The sequence below is a fragment of the Electrona antarctica genome, assembly GCF_951216825.1.
Source record: "Electrona antarctica genome assembly, chromosome: 4".
In the NCBI taxonomy this organism is placed as follows: Eukaryota; Metazoa; Chordata; class Actinopteri; order Myctophiformes; family Myctophidae; genus Electrona; species Electrona antarctica.
The window spans coordinates 89932-115151 of record NC_136809.1 but is presented as its reverse complement, the minus strand read 5'-3'; the positions used below and the strand labels follow the sequence as shown (position 1 = coordinate 115151).

General features: G+C 45.1%; 1 protein-coding gene across 1 annotated transcript in view; it reads left to right on the top strand.

Annotated features, from left to right (window-relative positions):
* Positions 1-2007: 2007 nt before the first annotated feature.
* The window catches only part of ttbk1a (tau tubulin kinase 1a), a gene marked incomplete at its 3' end in the record, with an annotated part of 54869 nt that continues 31656 nt past the window's right edge, over positions 2008-25220 (top strand). The window contains exons 1-7 of the mRNA XM_079499533.1: positions 2008-2130; positions 3091-3238; positions 3728-3801; positions 4660-4800; positions 13476-13580; positions 14986-15051; positions 15410-15502. Of these exons, the coding sequence (XP_079355659.1) occupies positions 2023-2130; positions 3091-3238; positions 3728-3801; positions 4660-4800; positions 13476-13580; positions 14986-15051; positions 15410-15502 (735 nt within the window). The 5' untranslated portion in view covers positions 2008-2022. The remainder of the gene's footprint in view (positions 2131-3090; positions 3239-3727; positions 3802-4659; positions 4801-13475; positions 13581-14985; positions 15052-15409; positions 15503-25220) is intronic.

Sequence of the window (25220 nt, the reverse complement as noted above, 5' to 3'; positions counted from 1 at the left end):
TCAGTCGTGAGTTGTCTGTCCAATCAGAGCCAGGTTCATGTTTTGGGTGAACTTCTCGCTACTAAAACTGACACTGCAGCTGAAAACACTGTTGCGTTCTGTTGGCTGCTCATTTGCTGTTACTGTCCAGCAGCCAACCTTCTGTTGGCTGCTCATTGGCTGTTACTGTCCTGAACCTTCTGTTGGCTGCTGATTGGCTCTCACTGTCCTGATCACACAAACCTGAACGAACGTTATGTACGTTTAACCGTGTCAAAGGTCAAAGGTTATGGTTAAACCTAACCTAACAGGGTCAGCGTTAGCGTTAGCATGGTTAGCTAACATAGCTAATACAAGAGAACTGCTTAATTATCTCAGCTCCACTGGTTTATTGCTTCAACGCTTCGATCTGGTTGGATCCGGTTGGATCCGGTTGGATCCGGTTGGATCCGGTTGGATCCGGTTGGATCCGGTTGGATCCGGTTGGTCCGGTTGGTCCGGTTGGATCTGGTTGGATCCGGTTGGATCCGGTTGGTCCGGTTGGATCCGGTTGGATCCGGTTGGATCCAGTTGGATCCGGTTGGTCCGGTTGGATCCGGTTGGATCCGGTTGGGTCCGGTTGGTCCGGTTGGATCCGGTTGGATCCGGTTGGTCCGGTTGGTCCGGTTGATCCGGTTGGATCCGGTTGGATCTGGTTGGATCCGGTTGGATCTGGTTGGATCCGGTTGGATCCGGTTGGATCTGGTTGGATCTGGTTGGTCCGGTTGGATCCGGTCTTCAGGAATATAAGATCCAACCTGATCTAAATGTTGAAGGAATAGACCAGCTGCGAGTATTAACCCTTTGTTTAGATACAGCCTTAACTCTGTCAGGGTTAGCGATAACTCGACTCTATTTCTTCTCTAGGTTAGGTTTAACTCTATCAGGGTTACTGACAGCGTTAGGGTCACTGTTCGGGTTACTGACAGCGTTATCACTGTCAGCGTTATGGTTACTGTCAGGGTTACTGACAGCGTTATCACCGCCAGCGTTCAGTTTATAACTCTGACCCTGATCCAACATTGAGTGATTTATGCTCTAACGTCTCAAAGGTGTTTGTGATGTCAGGACAGTCCAGGTAAGGATGAGCTTTATAGCAGAAAACCTGCGGAAAATATTACAGCACAACACCTGAAATACACTGTCTGTCTGTCTGTCTGTCTGTCTGTCTGACTGACTGACTGACTGACTGACTGACTGACTGACTGACTGACTGACTGACCGACTGACTGATGTGCAGACAGACAGACAGACAGACAGACAGACAGACAGACAGACAGACATGACCTTTGACCTCTGATCAGGCCAGCATAACTCTGCATGCTGATTGGATGGCCTGCAGCATGGCATGAAGCAGCATGGTCACTGTTCAACCAATCACATGTCTTCCTTTCAACCACTGGACACTGGACCAATCATGTGACAGACAGACAGACAGACAGACAGACAGACAGACAGACAGACAGACAGACAGACAGACAGACAGACAGACAGACAGACAGACAGACAGACAGACAGACAGAAGCGTAAACGTTGTTTTTGTAACATGAAACACATATTATATGAATGGACATTTGAGTATTTTGTCCTTTTGGACTTGGAATGTGAGATGTGCTACATTTAACATATTATAATGAGGGAAATACAGTTTGATATCTTACAATATAACATTTACAAGTAAAGTAACAGTACATTTCAGCACAGTACCATTAACAGTAACAGTTTGTAATTGTAACAGCACAGTAGATAAGTGTTGGTAATTGTATTCCATACGCTATGTCATATATAAAAGACAGACATACACGCAGACAGACAGACAGACAGACAGACAGACAGACAGACAGACAGACAGACAGACAGACAGACAGACAGACAGACAGACAGACAGACATATCCACAGAGAACATGGGTTATGATGTTAATTGGTGTTAATTGGTGTTTGTTTTCTAACAGATAAATGGCTCGTTTAAGCTGGGCGCAGCGCGGGTTCTGTCCGGCTGGCAGATGCAGTGTCTAGTTCCTGGTCTCAATGACAACAACAACATGAATGGAACGGCAGAGCAGGTGGACATTTTACCACCTAACTGTATGGTGAAGGACCGATGGAAAGTAGTAAGTTATACCTCTATACCTAAACCTACTCCTTCCACTAAACCTAACCCTTACAGAGCAGCATCTTACCACCTAACTATATGGTGAAGGACCGATGGAAAGTAGTAAGTTACAACACAAACCTTACCCCTTACCAGTACCCCTAACCCGTACCTTACCCCTTACCCTAAACCTACCCCTATCCCTTCCACTAAACCTAACCCTTACCCTAAACCTAACCCTATCCCTTCCACTAAACCTAACCTTTACAGAGCAGCATCTTACCATCCAACTGTATGGTGAAGGACCGATGGAAAGTAGTATGTTATACCTCCATACCTAACCCTTACCTAAACCTAACCCTTACCCTAAACCTAACCCTATCCCTTCCACTAAACCTAACCTTTACAGAGCAGCATCTTACCATCCAACTGTATGGTGAAGGACCGATGGAAAGTAGTATGTTATACCTCCATACCTAACCCTTACCTAAACCTAACCCTTACCCTAAACCTAACCCTTACCCTAAAACCTAACCCTTACCCTAAACCTAACCCTTACCCTAAACCTAACCCTTCCCTAAACCTAACCCTTACCTAAACCTAACCCTATCCCTAAACCTTTTTAACAGCTAAAGAAGATCGGAGGTGGAGGTTTCGGGGAGATCTACAAGGCCTTGGATCTTCTCACCAGGGAGGGTTAGGTTAGGGTGGTGGTGTTAGGGTCTGGGTGGTGTTAATGTATAGATTACAGCTAAAGCAGATCGGAGGTGGAGGTCTGGGTGGTGTTAATGTATAGATTTTTCAACAGCTAAAGCAGATCGGAGGTGGAGGTCTGGGTGGTGTTAATGTATAGATTTTTCAACAGCTAAAGCAGATCGGAGGTGGAGGTCTGGGTCGTGTTAATGTATAGATTTTTCAACAGCTAAAGCAGATCGGAGGTGGAGGTCTGGGTCGTGTTAATGTATAGATTTTTCAACAGCTAAAGAAGATCGGAGGTGGAGGTTTCGGGGAGATCTACGAAGCCTTGGATCTTCTCACCAGGGAGAACGTTGCTCTGAAGGTGGAGTCGGCTCAGCAACCCAAACAGGTTCTGAAGATGGAGGTGGCTGTTCTGAAGAAACTGCAGGGTAACAACATGATAATGACATGTATATTCTAATAACACCATGTCTTTCTCTATGCCCAAATATGGATTGTGTTGTCGTCTAACCTCAATGTGTCGTATGAGGATAAAAGGACATCATTTTAACCCCTAAAGGTGGCCTTACACTAGCCGATTTTTTTCAATCTGAAATCTGATAGCACCACACACTACAGGATAATCAGAGCTGGGCAGAGCAAATATCAAACATTCTTGATGTTGATCGGGCCGATCCCGATCGCGCTTTGAGCGGTCGGGCACCGCCCGATCGTCAAAAATGCCTGATTATCGGCTAGTGTAAGGCCACCTTTAGGCATGGTCATCTGTATAATGTCAGATAACCCTGACCTCTAACCCTAACCCCTAAGTGTAGTGTTAATATGGTACAATAACTGGTACAAATAATAATCTCTACCAGTATAAATTGTAATTGCCTATTGATTCTAAAGTCTAACCTGCTTGTGTTTTCTTTCAGGTAAAAACCATGTGTGTAAATTTATTGGTTGTGGGAGAAATGACAAGTTCAACTATGTTGTCATGCAACTACAGGTACGAACATATGATCATAATGACAGCATAACATACATAACAAACTGTATGTTATGTCATCTCTAACATACAGTATGTATGTTGTATATACATGTACAATACATGTATAACTATGTATTCACAGCAGTAATAACATGTTAACACCTTAAGGGCCCGGGCCTATTTAATCCATTAATAAAATATGCCCATCGTTAATAGCGCCAGGACCACTTTTACCGACGGACCGGATGTTGTTGTGAATGTGTGTGTAGCAGCTAACATTAGCCACACCACTAAAAATGCGATCGACAACAACGGGAGGTAAGATAAAATCTATCGCGACTAGCGACTGGACCGCGGAGGGCCGTCAAACACAGGATCTTTTTTCATAATTAAGCGGGATGATTTAGATCGCAAGTTATTAACGTTTTAAGATTTTCGTTGTCGTCGGCTAAACAGGCAGGGAACATTTTCGATGACGTGTCACTGTTGTGCAACACCGAGGCTTGAGCAACAAGCGCTTCTAGGCTGTGGAGCGATGTGACCCGTTTTCATATCACTAATTTGACGGAGATTGGGAACATGACGTGACCTTGAACTTGACGGTGATCTACGTCATGAGCCTTTAAACTGTTAAACTGTAATTATATATATTTGTATAATTTAAGCAGAGTCGTAACTTGGCAGACCTGTGTTAGTAATAGTAGTTATAACAGTGTAATTGCATGTATTTACAGCAGTAATAACAGCATTATATCATGTGTAATTTAAGCAGGGTCGTAACTTGGCAGACCTGTGTTAGTAATAGTAGTTATAACAGTGTAATTGCATGTATTTACAGCAGTAATAACAGCATTATAACATGTGTAATTTAAGCAGGGTCGTAACTTGGCAGACCTGCGCCGTTCGCAGCCCAGAGGGACCTTCAGTATGAGCACAACGCTCCGCCTTGGGAAACAGATCCTGGAATCTATAGAAGCAATTCACTCTGTAGGGTTCCTGCACAGAGACATCAAGCCTGTAAGTTCAATTCACTCTGTAGGGTTCCTGCACCGAGACATCAAGCCTGTAAGTTGTTGTTATTAGTATTAGTATTAGTATTAGTATTAGTATTAGTATTAGTAGTATTAGTAGTAGTAGTAGTAGTACGAGACATAAAGCATGTAAATACTGCAATGTACAAGACAATTCACTCTGTAGAGTTCCTGCACCGAGACATCAAGCCTGTAAATTGTTATTAGTATTATTATTAGTAGTATTAGTAATATTATTAGTCATGTACACAGCACAATAAGTGCATTGTATGTAGTCATAGCACTTCATAGTATATATGTACAGCATAGTATAGCATATATGTATAGTTTATATGTATAGTGTCATTATATAGATATGTTCTAGTTATAGTTTATATGTATAGTGTCATTATATAGATATGTTCTAGTTACGTTATTAGCTTACGCATGTTTCGCGATAAATGCATTTTACATATGTGATGTATTCCCATGCTTTTTGTTCTTGCTTAATGTAAATCGCTCTGGATTAAGAGCGTCTGCTAAATGCCTAAATTGTAAATTGTATTAGTAGTATTAGCATTATTATTATTATTAGTAGTAGTAGTAGTAGCAGCAGCAGTAGTAGCAGTAGCAGCAGCAGCAGCAGCAGTAGTAGCAGTAGTAGCAGTAGCAGTAGCAGTAGTAGTAGTAGCAGTAGCAGTAGCAGTAGCAGTAGCAGCAGCAGCAGCAGCAGTAGTAGCAGTAGCAGTAGTAGTCCGAGACACCAAGACATAAAGCATGTAAATACTGCAATGTACAAGACAATTTACTTAATCCAGAGTGATTTACATTAAGCAGAACAACACATGGTGATACATCACATACAGAACAATAGAACAACACATGGTGATACATCACATACATAACGTATGGTTACACGGTAACCTTTGTTCTCTGAGTGAAGAGACCATCTCTCCACCCAACATATTTCATATGTAAGGGGAATGTCCCCACTTCACTTGTGACGTGGATATCTCTTTAAGACACACCAGTTGTACTGGCACGCACGGGTATATAAGGCCCAGGTGTGCGTGATTACACTGGTTTATTTGATCGACACCGCTTCTGAGCGACATCTTGGTGGAGAGATGGTCTCTTCACTCAGAGAACAAAGGTTACCGTGTAACCATACGTTCTCTATCGTATCAGAGACCATCTCTCCACCCAACATATTTCATATGTAAGGGGAACTCTGTAAGACACCTCGCGAGGAAGCGAAGCAGTCCCAGAACCCCGAAGACACCGCCAGTGTGCTCCGACCCAGCACATACTAAATTTTGAATTATTTATCATGTATGTTCAATGTAATGTATTTACAACCCCTGGAACGGCCGGACAGCCACGCCATCCGCCGCCAAATGCTCAGGTGCTAGACGCCACCCAGAGCCCGGCCCTGCAAGGCACTAAGGCCCGAGACCGCAGGGGTGAAGGGCCGCCCAAGCCAGCCCACCAGACGCAAGGCTGGCTTGACTGGTGAAGGTGACAATGACACCCGCCGCTGAGTAGCATGCGAGACCAACTCCCCGAAGGGAGCGAATGCTGCATGTTCAGCCGGTATAACCGGGTGAATGTAGACGGAGTAGACTAAGTCGCCGCTGTGCAGATCTCTGTCAGAGACGCACCTTTCCGCAGCGTCCCCAGGTGGAGTGTGCCTGCCCTCCAGGCGGCACTGGTACTCCTGCCTGTTTGTGTGCTGGATAACCTCTGTGATCCATGCACTCTCACTCGAAGCACTCAAAGAGTTGGTCCGTTATTCTGTGGGCCTTGTGTGGCCCTGACGTCCGACTCTAGTGCTCCGATAGGGCAGAGTGGGGACCGACTCCATCTCTGTACGCCGACTGTCTGTATGACGATGGTAGGGCAGAGCTCAACCACCTGGTTGAGACATGCCCTTTTGAAAACATTGGGGAGAAAGGCCGGTTTGGGGCATAAGACTATACCATCATCCATAGGCCTGCAGAGCTCAATATGGATTGACAGCTCGCAACTCCCCCGTTTCTCCTTGCAGATGTGACGCCGACAAGACTGCTGTCTTGAGCATGTCAGGCTCACTGACTAAGGGTCGTAGAGCCTCCAGGGCTAACCCCAGATGGGCCTGATTGGGTCCCTAACCTGAGCCCCTCTGAGCCTCAGGGCACCCTTCAGGAAATGCTCTTCTTTTCTTTGTAACGAGGTTACTGCAGTCTGCAGGGCCTGCGCTCCCGCTCAAGTCAGCCTGCCGAAACTCGGTCAGCTGACTGTTGAAGCCCTGTTCTCAGAACCAGAACGATCCTTATGGTCGCATCACAGTTTTACAAGTAAAAAGTGGATGGCCTTCGTTTTTGTGCATAGTTCCCATCGCGTTTATGCTGCGGAGCTAAGCACACACACAGTGAGAAGGGTGCTGGCCGCCACACTGATACCACATACGGTAGAACCTGATAAATGCTGACAGCGTCGATCAAGAGGCTGTCCCACAGATCTCAGATTGGAGGGCACCTCAAAGCCCATGTGGCAGCGAGGCCCTGTGTGGAATGTGTACATGTTCCTGTTGGGGCTGGCCTGCCTGCCCACCTATCCATTGCAGCCCAAGTCTCCACGGGCTTAATTGGCTCTCTAACACCGTTCAAGTCTGTCACACGTTCGAGACCCTGAGGCCAACGAAAGTTTGTGTGGAAGCAAAAACTGGCTGTTTCTAGCCGCGTTACAGACCGTCACACAGGTAATTTATAGTAGAACTAACTACAACGCTAGCTAGGGCCACGCCGGGCCACTATGCAAAGCTAAATTCCCCTCCAAGTTAGTATTAACCCGGTAAAAGAAAGCGGACTTACCGTCTTTCTTCGACTTGAAGCCTCGGAGAAAGGTAGTTTCCGCGGCACCGAGAAACCTTCTCGTCCTTATGGAAATAATCAGATACCAATCGGGAGACTTCGCTGCGGTGTGTGTTACACATGAGAAGAACGTATGGTTACTTGGTAACCTTTGTTCTCTGAGTGAAGAGACTACCTCTCCACCCAACATATTTCATATGTAAGGGGGAATACCTCTGGATGAGGAGGGAGCTCACTCCGTGGCTTCGGTAGCCGGTCTCCAACACACAGAATTACACCCAGGTGTTTACACAGCCATGCCGTAATACAACCTTATGGTGGTTCTGCTCACCCCTGACAGTCACATTCTGCTGTGTGAACAGACAGAATTATTCGCTGGAACAACGTGGAACGTGTAAACTGACGCTGTCAACGATACGCCCGCGTAGTGCATGACTGTGAATGACAGATAATGCACTGGCCGCATGTTCAGAAGAGCCGGAGACACAAAGTGCACCGTGACTGCCCTCGGCCCTAAGGGGCGGAGGCACAGCCTGAAGGTGGCCCGACTCACTAGAGCAAGGGACCGAGTCCCTGCTTTGCCCTCTAACACATGCCGAGGAGCGCTGTGGACTGTGAGAGTTGACGCCTGCAGGGCCTCTTGTCGAGGTGCCCAAAGTGCTGCAGGTGCCTAGCCACATTGTTGTGGCACTGCACCTCTGAGCGAGCACACATCATTCGGTTATCCAATTTAGGATGCAAAGGCCCTCCCGCCAAGGACTGCGTCCAATCGGGGGGCTAGACATATGCCGAATGGGAGGATACGGGACTCAAAGGTTCCGTCGTCTAAGACAAGCCGGTCAGTGCGTCAGTATGTCCGACCCGGGATCTGAGTATAAACATCCCCGGTCGAGCATGGCAAGCCGGTCGTCTTGGAGGATGGCTTGCCAGACCCTCAGCCCTTCCTTGCCAGGAGAGTGCTGTAAGCAGCACACCACCCCCCCGAAGACATAGTGGAACCCACCCAGGGGTCCACCTGAATTGTCTTCCAGGACAGCCGCTGTCCCGAGAGACAGCGGGTGGGGTCTGGGGCCTTAACTGTCAGGACTGAGGGATGGGCTTAGCCCGCCGAGCACCTTTTAGCCATACCCCGCCGGTTGGCCTGTAACCGGACACGTAGGTCCCTGGAACTGCCAAACCTGACTGGGGTTGCACAGCCTGAGGGCAACCGAGGCAAGCTGCTCACGGCTGCTTGTGGAGGTGCACATCCTGTACACCTCCACAGCCTCCTTAGGATGCTGTAGCAAAGCACTGGCCTTTTTTGGCCAAACATGGCCGACGGCTCAATAGGCAGCGTCATTGGGGGAGCTTGGTCCTCCTATCGCAGCTTGGATTGGGGCCGCCACAGACGGCGCCTCATCAGAGGGCATCGATAGCATTGCCCGCTGCTGCTGCCTGGGGAGCCTGGAAGCCAGTAGCTGGAGCTCCTAAAGGTCCGGGCCATTATGGTCACATAAGCGCCGCATATAAGCCGGTGCTGAAGTAGTGACAAAATAGGCCTGTGTTGACTGGCTGCGCCTAGATGGCCATAGTGCATTCTCGGGATGAGAAGGAGCTTACTTTGTGGTTTCAAACCGGTAACTGGATTATACCATGCAAGTTTACACCTATAGGTGCGTGAACGGCCTTGCCGTGATACACCGTACAGTGTACTCCGCCCGACAGCCGCGGCACACTCCGCTGTGTTACCGAAATTGGCGAAACTACATCACGAACGCGTGAGCTGACACCGTCAGCAATACGCCGTATATACAGTAGTGTGCAAGGGGCTGTGATTTCAGGGCTTGCTCCTGGCAGACTCAGACTCAGACTCAACGCAGACGATGGCTGCCACGGCAGCCATACACTCGTGTGGTGTTTGAATAGACTGTCTGCTCTGATCCCAAGGGATTTGGTAGTTTTAACTACAAAAGAGCCACGATCGAGCCCCGAGAGGGACGACTCAGCGTCAGCTTTCTGAACTGCAGAGTGCAGTGGCTCAATTCGGAGGAAGACTTGCTCCGTGGCTTCCCCCGTCCGCACGGGTTCTACCACGCAGTCTGCACCGGAGTGCGTGAGCGGTTTTTGCCGCAATACACCCCAGGGAGCTCTCTCTCACGAGGCGAGGCAAAAAACACAGCCCTACAGACGCGGAAGTCGCCCCAGCGACAATCCGCCTGTATAGTGTGCTGTGTTCAATGCTAGCCTGGCAGGACTGTTGTTTCGCTGCGCCGCCGCAGGTCAACTCCAGCCCACGGAATATGCCCCACGGATGCGTGAATTGACGCTACGCCAACAATACACCCGTATAGAGCTTTATTCCACTGCCTTTATCAAGGATTACCGCGCCACTTGTCCTGTCTGTGTCCCTGCCCACAGGTCGACAGACAGGCTATACACCACAGGACGCGTGAGCTAACGCTACGTCAACAATACGCCTGTAATGGTGTTTTTGGCTGGTTACCCTGCCTATATACACTATTATTTTAATTATATTATATTATATTATAATAATTATAATTATAATTATATTATAAAGAAAATAAATACACATTCTGTTTGGACATGCTCAAAGACGGGGAGTATAGTAATGTGCTTGAGAAGTGAGGGTCACAGTTTACGCTGCTGTCTCTCAGTCACATATTGATATTCATGTGTTGTTGTTTTGTTTTTGTTTTGTTGCAATTTGTAACATGTTTCGTGTGGATCCCAAAAGACTAGCTGACTGCCATGGCATCAGCTAATGGGGATCTTTCCGAATAACCAAATAAATAAACAACAGCCAGCAGAGCATCTATAATCTCTCTCTATCTCTTCCTCTGGAGGAAGGTCGCACCTGAACTCCACAGCTGAGCTGAGGCACAGAGTGTTTGAGTTGGAGACAACCCTCTGCTCCAACCCTTTTGCATTATATTATATAGTGTATATACGTATGCAGATTTCCACTGTTTGGCCCATGCTTAGAACGGGGATCGCTTTCCAGGGAAAAATTACCCTACGATATATCACCGTGATGTCACGGGGATATCCCCCACAGGATTCCCTACACAGCACTGGAGACCAGACTTTGTTTGTTGTGGAATTAATGTCGCGCTGCATGCGTGAGTTGGCATTCAGCTCGTCCTGTCTATGACAGAACCACCACCGTCGCGTGAGTTGACCAGTCAGCAATACGACAGTACGGTGCGCTGACTGCCTTTCCCAATTCGGAGAACTTGCTCCGTGACGTCACACGGGATTCCCTTCGTGTCGTCTCACTGTCAGTGTGGAGTTTTTGGGAAGTTTCGGAGGATACGCTTGCTCCGTGGCTTCCACCGTCCGCACGGGTTCCACCACGCAGTCTACGCCGGAGTGCGTGAACGGTTTTATGGCCGCAATACACTCAAGCGAGCGCTCTCTCACGAGGCGAGCAAAGACACAGTGCTACAGACGCAGAAGTCGCCCCGGCGACAATACGACTGTGTTGTGCTGTGTTCAATGCTGGCCTGGCAGGACTGTTGTTTCGCTGCGCCACCGCAGGTCAACTCCAGCCCACGGAATATGCCCCACGGATGCGTGAATTGACGCTACGCCAACAATACACCCGTATAGAGCTCTATTCCGCTGCCTTTAGCAAGGGTTACCGAGCCGCTTGTCCTGCTGTGTCCCTCCCCGGAGGTCGACAGACAGGCTATACACCACAGGACGCGTGAGCTAACGCAACGTCAACAATACGCCTGTAATGGTGTTTTTTTTTGTTTTTTTGCTGGTTACCCTGTCAGATTACAAACGAGTTGAATTGAATGAGACAACCCTGAGAGGGGCGAATGTCACGCCAGCTCTCTACCCGCAACCTGCGGTGGGTCTATCCGGTCTCTATTCCAACCCGTATTAATTTAAATTAAGTATTTTTAAAGAAAAGAAAACAGAAACCAATAATTCAGAAGAATTTTGCTGGATGTAGCTGTTAGCTTCTCTGCTGTCGAGACGCCACGTCTGTCTGGTGACTAGTGGAGATCAAAAAATCAGTGTAATCACGCACACCTGGGCCTTATATACCCGTGCGTGCCAGTACAACTGGTGTGTCTTAAAGAGATATCCACGTCACAAGTGAAGTGGGGACATTCCCCTTACATATGAAATATGTTGGGTGGAGAGATGGTCTCTGATACGATAGAGAACAATAGAACAACACATGGTGATACATCACATACAGAACAATAGAACAACACATGGTGATACATCACATACAGAACAATAGAACAACACATGGTGATACATCACATACAGAACAATAGAACAACACATGGTGATACATCACATACAGAACAATAGAACAACACATGGTGATACATCACATACAGAACAATAGAACAACACATGGTGATACATCACATACATAGAGATAGAACAACACATGGTGATACATCACATACATAGAGATAGAACAACACATGGTGATACATCACATTCATAGAAATAGAACAACACATGGTGATACATGACATACATAGAAATAGAACAACACATGGTGATACATCACATACATAGAGATAGAACAACACATGGTAATACATCACATACATAGAGATAGAACAACACATGGTAATACATCACATACATAGAGATAGAACAACACATGGTGATACATCACATACATAGAAATAGTCATCAAGAACCTAACCTCCGTCTAACAGTGGAATAGATATAATGAAACTGTGAGTATTTACTATATAGCGCTATGTCTACATAAAATGCTATTTAAGTAACATTAGTTGAGTCTTTGCATACGCCTGTAACGTCGTCGAGGCTAGGGGAGGGGCTACGGTCTAAGAGGTGGTTTTTCAGACTACGGCGGAAGATTGGGAGTGAGTCTTTAGTTCTGACTGCAATGGGAAGTTCATTCCATAGTTTAGATTGGGAGTGAGTCTGTAGTTCTGACTGCAATGGGAAGTCCATTCCATAGTTTAGATTGGGAGTGAGTCTGTAGTTCTGACTGCAATGGGAAGTTCATTAAATTAACACTGAGGGTTTTTTAATTTCTTAATTGACAAAGCACTTGTTAACTGTTAAGCTTTAAGTTCTGTTCAGGGAAAAACAGTGTCATAGGACTTAAATTAAGTGTCGGAACTGTATTTGGTAGTCAAAGTTAAATCCAACACTTTATTTATTTTAATTGTATTGGTAGGATATCTGTCTTGAGAAGCCAGAAGTGATAGATAGATAGAACAAAAAAACAAAAACAGGAGCGGGATGGGAGCGGGAGTCATTTCAAGTGGGAGCGGGATGGGATCAGGAGTCATTCTACAGGAGTGGGACAGGATGGGATTTTTTTTTAAACTCTGGCCCAGGATTGGGACAGGACAGGATTTTTTCTGTGGGAGTGGGACAGGACAGGAGTGAAAATCCACTCCCGTGTCAGTCTCTAGTCTGTAGTTCTGACTGCAATGGGAAGTCCATTCCATAGTTTAGATTGGGAGTGAGTCTGTAGTTCTGACTGCAATGGGAAGTTCATTCCATAGTTTTAGAGCCAGAACGGAGAAGAGTCTGGGACGTGTGGAGCGTTGTCCTGTTTTAACTACCCTTTTGCTGCCACCTAGCGGCATCAAAATAATTAATAGAAATATTCGGTCCACTCCTAACCGACATTGAAGTGCTACCGACATTCTAAATAATTTAGCATAGCAACAGCTTTTAAAACGAGACTCAATTCTGAATAATTTAGCTTTTAAAACAGTAACTGAGAAACGTAATTGAATAAAAACCCACCAGCTCTATGAAACCAAATAAACGTGACTCTTGTGTGATTTGTGTCTTTGTTTTTTCGCTGCAGTCAAACTTTGCGATGGGCCGACTCCCTTCAACATACAGGAAGTGTTACATGCTGGACTTTGGTTTGGCTCGACAATATACCAATACGACAGGAGAGGTCCGCCCGGTGAGTCTGTCTGTCTGTCTGTCTGTCTGTCTGTCTGTCTGTCTGTCTGTCTGTCTGTCTGTCTGTCTGTAATGGTAACATAATAAATATTGTCTCTCTCGAAACATCTTGAACATGGATTTGATTGGTTGTGGTTCTGGCCACAGACAGATCGGTCACCCTTCAACCTCCCAGACAATAAAATGTTATTAAATGTTATTTGGTGCGTGCGTGCGTGCGTGCGTGCGTGCGTGCGTGCGTGTGACGCGTGCATGTATACATATGTGCTTAATTATATATATAATTATATATATCATTTGTAAACATATTTATATTTCATTTTGAAGCATTTTCATATTTTTATTTGCTTATGTTTGTGTTTTGTTGACCTTTGTTTGACCTTTTGTTGTTTTGTGTTTCAGTTTGAGTTCCTTTGGACACTTATGATTTTATTCTGCATGGAGAGACCTGAGTGACAGCTGTCAATCAATCAATCAATGGATCAATCCATCAATCAGGGCACAATAAGTAGGATGGAGCGTTTGTTTCACTCCAATAGAATTAGATATCAGTAAATTCAGTAGATGAATTTTATGCATCCTGTCATTTTATAATTGTATTATTGTGTTTCCTTTCCTTGTTGTTCTGTGAAAACCTCAATGCGCAACATGTTAACACCCCGAACGCCAGAACACCCGGGGTAATTTAACCCATTAAATCAGACCGCCCGGGGTAATTTAACCCATTAAATCAGAGCGCCCGGGGTAATTTAACCCTTTAAATCAGACCGCCCGGGGTAATTTAACCCTTTAAATCAGACCGCCCGGGGTAATTTAACCCATTAAATCAGACCACCCGGGGTAATTTAACCCTTTAAATCGGAGCGCCCGGGGTAATTTAACCCTTTAAATCGGAGCGCCCAGCGATTTATAGCAGCGGAGCACATTTAACGACGGACCGGATGTTATCCCGGATGTAGCTAAATGTAGCCAAAACACTCTAGAGCTGATCGACAACAACGGGATGTATGATTAATTCTAACGCGACTAGCGACGGGACGGCGGTGGGCCGTCTGACACATAATCTTTTCTTAGAATTGGACGGAATGATTTAGAATGGATCTAGAGTTATTCACGTTTTAAGATTTCCCATCTCGTCGGCTAAACAGGGGGGGAAGATTTTCTATGACGTCCCACGGCTGCACAACATTGAATGTTGCGCAACAGACGCTCCCATACTGTGGAGCGATGCGATCGGTTTTGATATCAATAATTTCCGTCCTTTTGATCAATCTCCGTCTTGAGCGCTGGGCGTTACTAATTGATAGGGCGGAGAACTCCGTCCTGTGCGCTCAGGTTAATATGATTATATTAGGAATTGTTAATATTTTAATGAATATTAATGAGGTTCATATTTGTCTTTTCAGCCGAGGACGGTAGCTGGATTCAGAGGGACAGTTCGTTATGCTTCGGTCAACGCCCACAAAAACAAAGTATGTACATAAGTACACCAATACATCACAGAGTATAATGTATAGTACAATAAGTACACCAATACATCACAGAGTATAATGTATAGTACAATAAGTACACCAATACATCACAGAGTATAATGTATAGTACAATAAGTACACCAATACATCACAGAGTATAAATGTATTGTACAATAATACACCAATACATCACAGAGTATAATGTATTGTAACAGAACAAAACAATTGTTCTTATTCATAATGTCTGTAAATGATTCATTGAAATAACAACAGGACACACAGACACACATCATTATGATTAATGAATGTAATGATTTTGTGTTTAATTGCATTTAATACATTAATAAATTATCCTCAGGAAATGGGTCGGCATGACGACTTGTGGTCGTTGTTCTACATGCTGGTGGAGTTCGCTGTGGGCCAGTTACCCTGGAGGAAGATCAAAGACAAGGTTATTATTATTATTATTATTATTATTATTATTATTATTACATTATTATTATTATTATTATTATTATTATTATTATTATTATTATTATTATTATTATTATTATTATTAAATTATTATTATCGCTGTGGGCCAGTTACCCTGGAGGAAGATCAAAGACAAGGTTATTATTATTATTATTATTATTATTATTACATTATTATTATTATTATTATTATTATTATTATTATTACATTATTATTATTATTATTATTATTATTATTATTATTATTATTATTATTATTATTAAATTATTATTATCGCTGTGGGCCAGTTACCCTGGAGGAAGATCAAAGACAAGGTTATTATTATTATTATTATTATTATTATTATTATTACATTATTATTATTATTATTATTATTATTATTATTATTACATTATTATTATTATTATTATTATTATTATTATTATTATTAAATTATTATTATCGCTGTGGGCCAGTTACCCTGGAGGAAGATCAAAGACAAGGTTATTATTATTATTATTATTATTATTATTATTATTATTATTATTATTATTATTATTATTATTATTATTACATTATTATTATCGCTGTGGGCCAGTTACCCTGGAGGAAGATCAAAGACAAGGTTATTATTATAATATTATTATAGTTACCCTGGAGGAAGATCAAAGACAAGGTTATTATTGTATTATAATATTATTATAGTTACCCTGGAGGAAGATCAAAGACAAGGTTATTATTGTATTATAATATTATTATAGTTACCCTGGAGGAAGATCAAAGACAAGGTTATTATTATAATATTATTATAGTTACCCTGGAGGAAGATCAAAGACAAGGTTATTATTATAATATTATTATAGTTACCCTGGAGGAAGATCAAAGACAAGGTTATTATTATAATATTATTATAGTTACCCAGGAGGAAGATCAAAGACAAGGTTATTATTATAATATTATTAGAGTTACCCTGGAGGAAGATCAAAGACAAGGTTATTATTATAATATTATTATAGTTACCCTGGAGGAAGATCAAAGACAAGGTTATTATTATAATATTATTATAGTTACCCAGGAGGAAGATCAAAGACAAGGTTATTATTATAATATTATTATAGTTACCCTGGAGGAAGATCAAAGACAAGGTTATTATTATAATATTATTATAGTTACCCTGGAGGAAGATCAAAGACAAGGTTATTATTGTATTATAATATTATTATAGTTACCCTGGAGGAAGATCAAAGACAAGGTTATTATTATAATATTATTATAGTTACCCTGGAGGAAGATCAAAGACAAGGTTATTATTATAATATTATTATAGTTACCCTGGAGGAAGATCAAAGACAAGGTTATTATTGTATTATAATATTATTATAGTTACCCTGGAGGAAGATCAAAGACAAGGTTATTATTGTAATATTATTATAGTTACCCTGGAGGAAGATCAAAGACAAGGTTATTATTGTATTATAATATTATTATAGTTACCCTGGAGGAAGATCAAAGACAAGGTTATTATTGTATTATAATATTATTATAGTTACCCTGGAGGAAGATCAAAGACAAGGTTATTATTGTAATATTATTATAGTTACCCTGGAGGAAGATCAAAGACAAGGTTATTATTGTATTATAATATTATTATAGTTACCCTGGAGGAAGATCAAAGACAAGGTTATTATTGTATTATAATATTATTATAGTTACCCTGGAGGAAGATCAAAGACAAGGTTATTATTATAATATTATTATAGTTACCCTGGAGGAAGATCAAAGACAAGGTTATTATTATAATATTATTATAGTTACCCTGGAGGAAGATCAAAGACAAGGTTATTATTATAATATTATTAGAGTTACCCTGGAGGAAGATCAAAGACAAGGTTATTATTGTAATATTATTATAGTTACCCTGGAGGAAGATCAAAGACAAGGTTATTATTGTATTATAATATTATTATAGTTACCCTGGAGGAAGATCAAAGACAAGGTTATTATTATAATATTATTATAGTTACCCTGGAGGAAGATCAAAGACAAGGTTATTATTGTATTATAATATTATTATAGTTACCCTGGAGGAAGATCAAAGACAAGGTTATTATTATAATATTATTATAGTTACCCTGGAGGAAGATCAAAGACAAGGTTATTATTATAATATTATTAGAGTTACCCTGGAGGAAGATCAAAGACAAGGTTATTATTATAATATTATTATAGTTACCCTGGAGGAAGATCAAAGACAAGGTTATTATTATAATATTATTATAGTTACCCTGGAGGAAGATCAAAGACAAGGTTATTATTATAATATTATTATAGTTACCCTGGAGGAAGATCAAAGACAAGGTTATTATTATAATATTATTATAGTTACCCAGGAGGAAGATCAAAGACAAGGTTATTATTATAATATTATTATAGTTACCCTGGAGGAAGATCAAAGACAAGGTTATTATTATAATATTATTATAGTTACCCTGGAGGAAGATCAAAGACAAGGTTATTATTGTATTATAATATTATTATAGTTACCCTGGAGGAAGATCAAAGACAAGGTTATTATTATAATATTATTATAGTTACCCTGGAGGAAGATCAAAGACAAGGTTATTATTATAATATTATTATAGTTACCCTGGAGGAAGATCAAAGACAAGGTTATTATTGTATTATAATATTATTATAGTTACCCTGGAGGAAGATCAAAGACAAGGTTATTATTGTAATATTATTATAGTTACCCTGGAGGAAGATCAAAGACAAGGTTATTATTGTATTATAATATTATTATAGTTACCCTGGAGGAAGATCAAAGACAAGGTTATTATTTTATTATAATATTATTATAGTTACCCTGGAGGAAGATCAAAGACAAGGTTATTATTGTAATATTATTATAGTTACCCTGGAGGAAGATCAAAGACAAGGTTATTATTGTATTATAATATTATTATAGTTACCCTGGAGGAAGATCAAAGACAAGGTTATTATTGTATTATAATATTATTATAGTTACCCTGGAGGAAGATCAAAGACAAGGTTATTATTATAATATTATTATAGTTACCCTGGAGGAAGATCAAAGACAAGGTTATTATTATAATATTATTATAGTTACCCTGGAGGAAGATCAAAGACAAGGTTATTATTATAATATTATTAGAGTTACCCTGGAGGAAGATCAAAGACAAGGTTATTATTGTAATATTATTATAGTTACCCTGGAGGAAGATCAAAGACAAGGTTATTATTGTATTATAATATTATTATAGTTACCCTGGAGGAAGATCAAAGACAAGGTTATTATTATAATATTATTATAGTTACCCTGGAGGAAGATCAAAGACAAGGTTATTATTGTATTATAATATTATTATAGTTACCCTGGAGGAAGATCAAAGACAAGGTTATTATTGTAATATTATTAGAGTTACCCTGGAGGAAGATCAAAGACAAGGTTATTATTATAATATTATTATAGTTACCCTGGAGGAAGATCAAAGACAAGGTTATTATTGTATTATAATATTATTATAGTTACCCTGGAGGAAGATCAAAGACAAGGTTATTATTGAGTGGTGCAAACCACTCCAACAACTGGCTTTGTACCCGGGTACCCGTGTTTGTTCGTACCAAAGAAATCACACCCGTGTGAACTGAGTGGTGTAAGGTATTATATAAGGTAAGGTATTATATAGCCTGATCAGCTCTGATCTGACGTAATGAAATCACACCCGGATGTGATTTCACAACTGGCTTTTTTTGTGCAGAAAAAATGAGCATGGTTGCTACGGTCATCCAGTTCACCCGGGTGTGATTTAATTACGTCAGAAATTATTTTGAACATAGCAACCATGCTCATTTTTTCTGCACACAAAAGCCAGTTGTAGGAGTGGTTTACACCACTCAAAAACGATGGTTGCTATGGTTAGTATGTGACGTCACTGACATCACAGATATCACGTCAGAGTACAGTACAGTAACTATAACAATAAATGTGTAGTTGCACCACTCAGTTCACACAGGCGTGATTTTTATTATTATTAAGGGATTGGAGACATGTTGGGGACAGGGATTGGAGACAGGTATTGGGGACATGTTGGAGACAGGGATTGGGGACATGTTGGGGACAGGGATTGGAGACAAGGATTGGAGACAGGGATTGGAGACAAGGATTGGAGACAGGGATTGGAGACATGTTGGGGACAGGGATTGGGGACATGTTGGAGACAGCGATTGGAGACATGATGGAGACAGGGATTGGAGACATGTTGGGGACAGGGATTGGGGACAGGATTGGGGATTGGAGGTGTGTTCCATCTGCCAGTACTAGCAGGAATTCCCCCGGCCGGCGTCCAACGAGAGGCTGCTGCCCTCGCCTTAGCAGAGGCTGCTGAACCTCACCTTAGCAGAGGCTGCTGAACCTCACCTTAGCAGAGGCTGCTGAACCTCACCTTAGCAGAGGCTGCTGAACCTCGCCTTAACAGAGGCTGCTGAACCTCACCTTAGCAGAGGCTGCTGAACCTCACCTTAGCAGAGGCTGCTGAACCTCACCTTAGCAGAGGCTGCTGAACCTCACCTTAGCAGAGGCTGCTGAACCTCACCTTAGCAGAGGCTGCTGAACCTCGCCTTAGCAGAGGCTGCTGAACCTCACCTTAGCAGAGGCTGCTGAACCTCACCTTAGCAGAGGCTGCTGAACCTCACCTTAGCAGAGGCTGCTGAACCTCGCCTTAGCAGAGGCTGCTGAACCTCACCTTAGCAGAGGCTGCTGAACCTCACCTTAGCAGAGGCTGCTGAACCTCGCCTTAACAGAGGCTGCTGAACCTCACCTTAGCAGAGGCTGCTGCCCTCGCCTTAAAGGTGAAATGAAAAATACGTTTTTCACACTTTTAGACCATCTCCGTGGTCATCATATGGGCATACCTAACAATGGAAGCCAAATAAATGGGACAATTCTAATTTTTGTGTGTTTTATATCAACAGTCCATACAAATATATTTTTTATTACTTCCTGAAAACGAAAACGTGCTGCGTGATGACGTGTCGAGGCCCACATCGATAAAAGCCAATACAAATGAAGCTCACCCGTTTAATTCCCCATATCTCCGCATCCGTCCAAACAGGCCAACACAGCTGCTACTGATTACAAAGATCCTCCGTTTCAACTTAATCATCACGCTAAAATATGTATCTGAAAACATTATAGGGTAGAAATAAGCCACATAACAGTAAACTGGTACAGCTGGCCGTCTATCTGAATTGTAAACAAACACACAGCATGCGCTGGTATAGCATAGCGACCGTCCCTAGCTACCGTCCCATCGCCTGAAGGGATGTGACGCTCTGATTGGTTCAGAAACTTCAGACCGGTGTTTCAACTTGAAACCGTTTGAAACTTCAAAATAAAATGTCCACCATTTCCGTTGCATTACACCTTTAACAGAGGCTGCTGAACCTCGCCTTAGCAGAGGCTGCTGAACCTCACCTTAGCAGAGGCTGCTGAACCTCGTCTTAGCAGAGGCTGCTGAACCTCACCTTAACAGAGGCTGCTGAACCTCACCTTAGCAGAGGCTGCTGAACCTCACCTTAGCAGAGGCTGCTGAACCTCACCTTAGCAGAGGCTGCTGCCCTCGCCTTAGCAGAGGCTGCTGAACCTCACCTTAGCAGAGGCTGCTGAACCTCACCTTAGCAGAGGCTGCTGAACCTCACCTTAGCAGAGGCTGCTGCCCTCGCCTTAGCAGAGGCTGCTGAACATCATCTTAGCAGAGGCTGCTGAACCTCGTCTTAGCAGAGGCTGCTGCCCTCGCCTTAACAGAGGCTGCTGAACCTCACCTTAGCAGAGGCTGCTGCCCTCGCCTTAGCAGAGGCTGCTGCCCTCGCCTTAGCAGAGGCTGCTGCCCTCGCCTTAGCAGATGCTGCTGAACCTCACCTTAGCAGAGGCTGCTGAACCTTGCCTTAGCAGAGGCTGCTGAACCTTGCCTTAGCAGAGGCTGCTGAACCTCGCCTTAGCAGAGGCTGCTGAACCTCGTCTTAGCAGAGGCTGCTGAACCTGACCTTAGCAGAGGCTGCTGAACCTCGCCTTAGCAGAGGCTGCTGAACCTCGCCTTAGCAGAGGCTGCTGAACCTCGCCTTAGCAGAGGCTGCTGAACCTCGCCTTAGCAGAGGCTGCTGAACCTCGCCTTAGCAGAGGCTGCTGAACCTCACCTTAGCAGAGGCTGCTGAACCTCGCCTTAGCAGAGGCTGCTGAACCTCAACTTAGCAGAGGCTGCTGAACCTCGTCTTAGCAGAGGCTGCTGAACCTCGCCTTAGCAGAGGCTGCTGAACCTGACCTTAGCAGAGGCTGCTGAACCTCACCTTAGCAGAGGCTGCTGAACCTCGTCTTAGCAGAGGCTGCTGAACCTCGCCTTAGCAGAGGATGCTGCCCTCACCTTAGCAGAGGCTGCTGAACCTCACCTTAGCAGAGGATGCTGCCCTCACCTTAGCAGAGGCTGCTGAACCTGGCCTTAGCAGAGGCTGCTGAACCTTGCCTTAGCAGAGGCTGCTGAACCTCACCTTAGCAGAGGCTGCTGAACCTCGCCTTAACAGAGGCTGCTGAACCTCGTCTTAGCAGAGGCTGCTGAACCTCGTCTTAGCAGAGGCTGCTGAACCTCACCTTAGCAGAGGCTGCTGAACCTCACCTTAACAGAGGCTGCTGAACCTCACCTTAGCAGAGGCTGCTGAACCTCACCTTAACAGAGGCTGCTGAACCTCACCTTAGCAGAGGCTGCTGAACCTCGTCTTAGCAGAGGCTGCTGAACCTCACCTTAGCAGAGGCTGCTGAACCTCAACTTAGCAGAGGCTGCTGAACCTCGTCTTAGCAGAGGCTGCTGAACCTCACCTTAACAGAGGCTGCTGAACCTCGTCTTAGCAGAGGCTGCTGAACCTCACCTTAGCAGAGGCTGCTGAACCTCACCTTAGCAGAGGCTGCTGCCCTCGCCTTAACAGAGGCTGCTGAACCTCACCTTAGCAGAGGCTGCTGCACTCGCCTTAACAGAGGCTGCTGAACCTCGTCTTAGCAGAGGCTGCTGAACCTCACCTTAGCAGAGGCTGCTGAACCTCGTCTTAGCAGAGGCTGCTGAACCTCGTCTTAGCAGAGGCTGCTGAACCTCACCTTAGCAGAGGCTGCTGAACCTCACCTTAGCAGAGGCTGCTGAACCTCACCTTAGCAGAGGCTGCTGAACCTCACCTTAGCAGAGGCTGCTGAACCTCGTCTTAGCAGAGGCTGCTGAACCTCACCTTAGCAGAGGCTGCTGAACCTCACCTTAGCAGAGGCTGCTGCCCTCACCTTAACAGAGGCTGCTGCCCTCGCCTTAGAAGAGGCTGCTGAACCTCGCCTTAGCAGAGGCTGCTGAACCTCACCTTAGCAGAGGATGCTGCCTTAGCATATGCTGCTGAACCTCACCTTAGCAGAGGCTGCTGAACCTCACCTTAGCAGAGGCTGCTGAACCTCACCTTAGCAGAGGCTGCTGCCCTCGCCTTAACAGAGGCTGCTGAACCTCACCTTAGCAGAGGCTGCTGCCCTCGCCTTAACAGAGGCTGCTGAACCTCACCTTAGCAGAGGCTGCTGAACCTCACCTTAGCAGATGCTGCTGCCCTCGCCTTAGCAGAGGCTGCTGCCCTCGCCTTAGCAGAGGCTGCTGCCCTCGCCTTAGCAGAGGCTGCTGAACCTCACCTTAGCAGAGGCTGCTGCCCTCGCCTTAGCAGAGGCTGCTGCCCTCGCCTTAGCAGAGGCTGCTGCCCTCGCCTTAGCAGAGGCTGCTGAACCTCACCTTAGCAGAGGCTGCTGAACCTCACCTTAGCAGAGGCTGCTGCCCTCGCCTTAGCAGAGGCTGCTGCCCTCGCCTTAACAGAGGCTGCTGAACCTCGCCTTAGCAGAGGCTGCTGCCCTCGCCTTAGCAGAGGCTGCTGCCCTCGCCTTAGCAGAGGCTGCTGAACATCGTCTTAGCAGAGGCTGCTGAACCTCGTCTTAGCAGAGGCTGCTGCCCTCGCCTTAGCAGAGGCTGCTGAACATCGTCTTAGCAGAGGCTGCTGAACCTCGCCTTAACAGAGGCTGCTGAACCTCACCTTAGCAGAGGCTGCTGAACCTCGCCTTAGCAGAGGCTGCTGAACCTTGCCTTAGCAGAGGCTGCTGAACCTTGCCTTAGCAGAGGCTGCTGAACCTCGCCTTAGCAGAGGCTGCTGAACCTCACCTTAGCAGAGGCTGCTGAACCTCGCCTTAGCAGAGGCTGCTGAACCTCGCCTTAGCAGAGGCTGCTGAACCTCACCTTAGCAGAGGCTGCTGCCCTCACCTTAGCAGAGGCTGCTGAACCTTGCCTTAGCAGAGGCTGCTGAACCTCGCCTTAGCAGAGGCTGCTGAACCTCGCCTTAGCAGAGGCTGCTGCCCTCACCTTAGCAGAGGCTGCTGAACCTCGCCTTAGCAGAGGCTGCTGAACCTCGCCTTAGCAGAGGCTGCTGAACCTCGCCTTAGCAGAGGCTGCTGAACCTCGTCTTAGCAGAGGCTGCTGATCCTCGCCTTAGCAGAGGCTGCTGAACCTGACCTTAGCAGAGGCTGCTGAACCTCACCTTAGCAGAGGCTGCTGAACCTCACCTTAGCAGAGGCTGCTGAACCTCGCCTTAGCAGAGGCTGCTGAACCTCGTCTTAGCAGAGGCTGCTGAACCTCACCTTAGCAGAGGATACTGCCCTCGCCTTAGCATATGCTGCTGAACCTCACCTTAGCAGAGGCTGCTGAACCTCACCTTAGCAGAGGCTGCTGAACCTCACTTTAGCAGAGGCTGCTGAACCTCACCTTAGCAGAGGCTGCTGAACCTCACCTTAGCAGAGGCTGCTGAACCTCACCTTAGCAGAGGCTGCTGCCCTCGCCTTAACAGAGGCTGCTGAACCTCACCTTAGCAGAGGCTGCTGCCCTCGCCTTAGCAGAGGCTGCTGCCCTCGCCTTAGCAGAGGCTGCTGAACATCGTCTTAGCAGAGGCTGCTGAACCTCGTCTTAGCAGAGGCTGCTGCCCTCGCCTTAACAGAGGCTGCTGAACCTCACCTTAGCAGAGGCTGCTGCCCTCGCCTTAGCAGAGGCTGCTGCCCTCGCCTTAGCAGATGCTGCTGAACCTCACCTTAGCAGAGGCTGCTGAACCTCACCTTAGCAGAGGCTGCTGCCCTCACCTTAGCAGAGGCTGCTGAACCTCGTCTTAGCAGAGGCTGCTGAACCTCGCCTTAGCAGAGGCTGCTGAACCTGACCTTAGCAGAGGCTGCTGAACCTCGTCTTAGCAGAGGCTGCTGAACCTCGTCTTAGCAGAGGCTGCTGAACCTCGCCTTAGCAGAGGCTGCTGAACCTGACCTTAGCAGAGGCTGCTGAACCCCACCTTAGCAGAGGCTGCTGAACCTCGCCTTAGCAGAGGCTGCTGAACCTCGTCTTAGCAGAGGCTGCTGAACCTCACCTTAGCAGAGGCTGCTGAACCTCACCTTAGCAGAGGCTGCTGAACCTCACCTTAGCAGAGGCTGCTGAACCTCACCTTAGCAGAGGCTGCTGCCCTCGCCTTAGCAGAGGCTGCTGCCCTCGCCTTAACAGAGGCTGCTGAACCTCACCTTAGCAGAGGCTGCTGCCCTCGCCTTAGCATATGCTGCTGAACCTCACCTTAGCAGAGGCTGCTGAACCTCACCTTAGCAGAGGCTG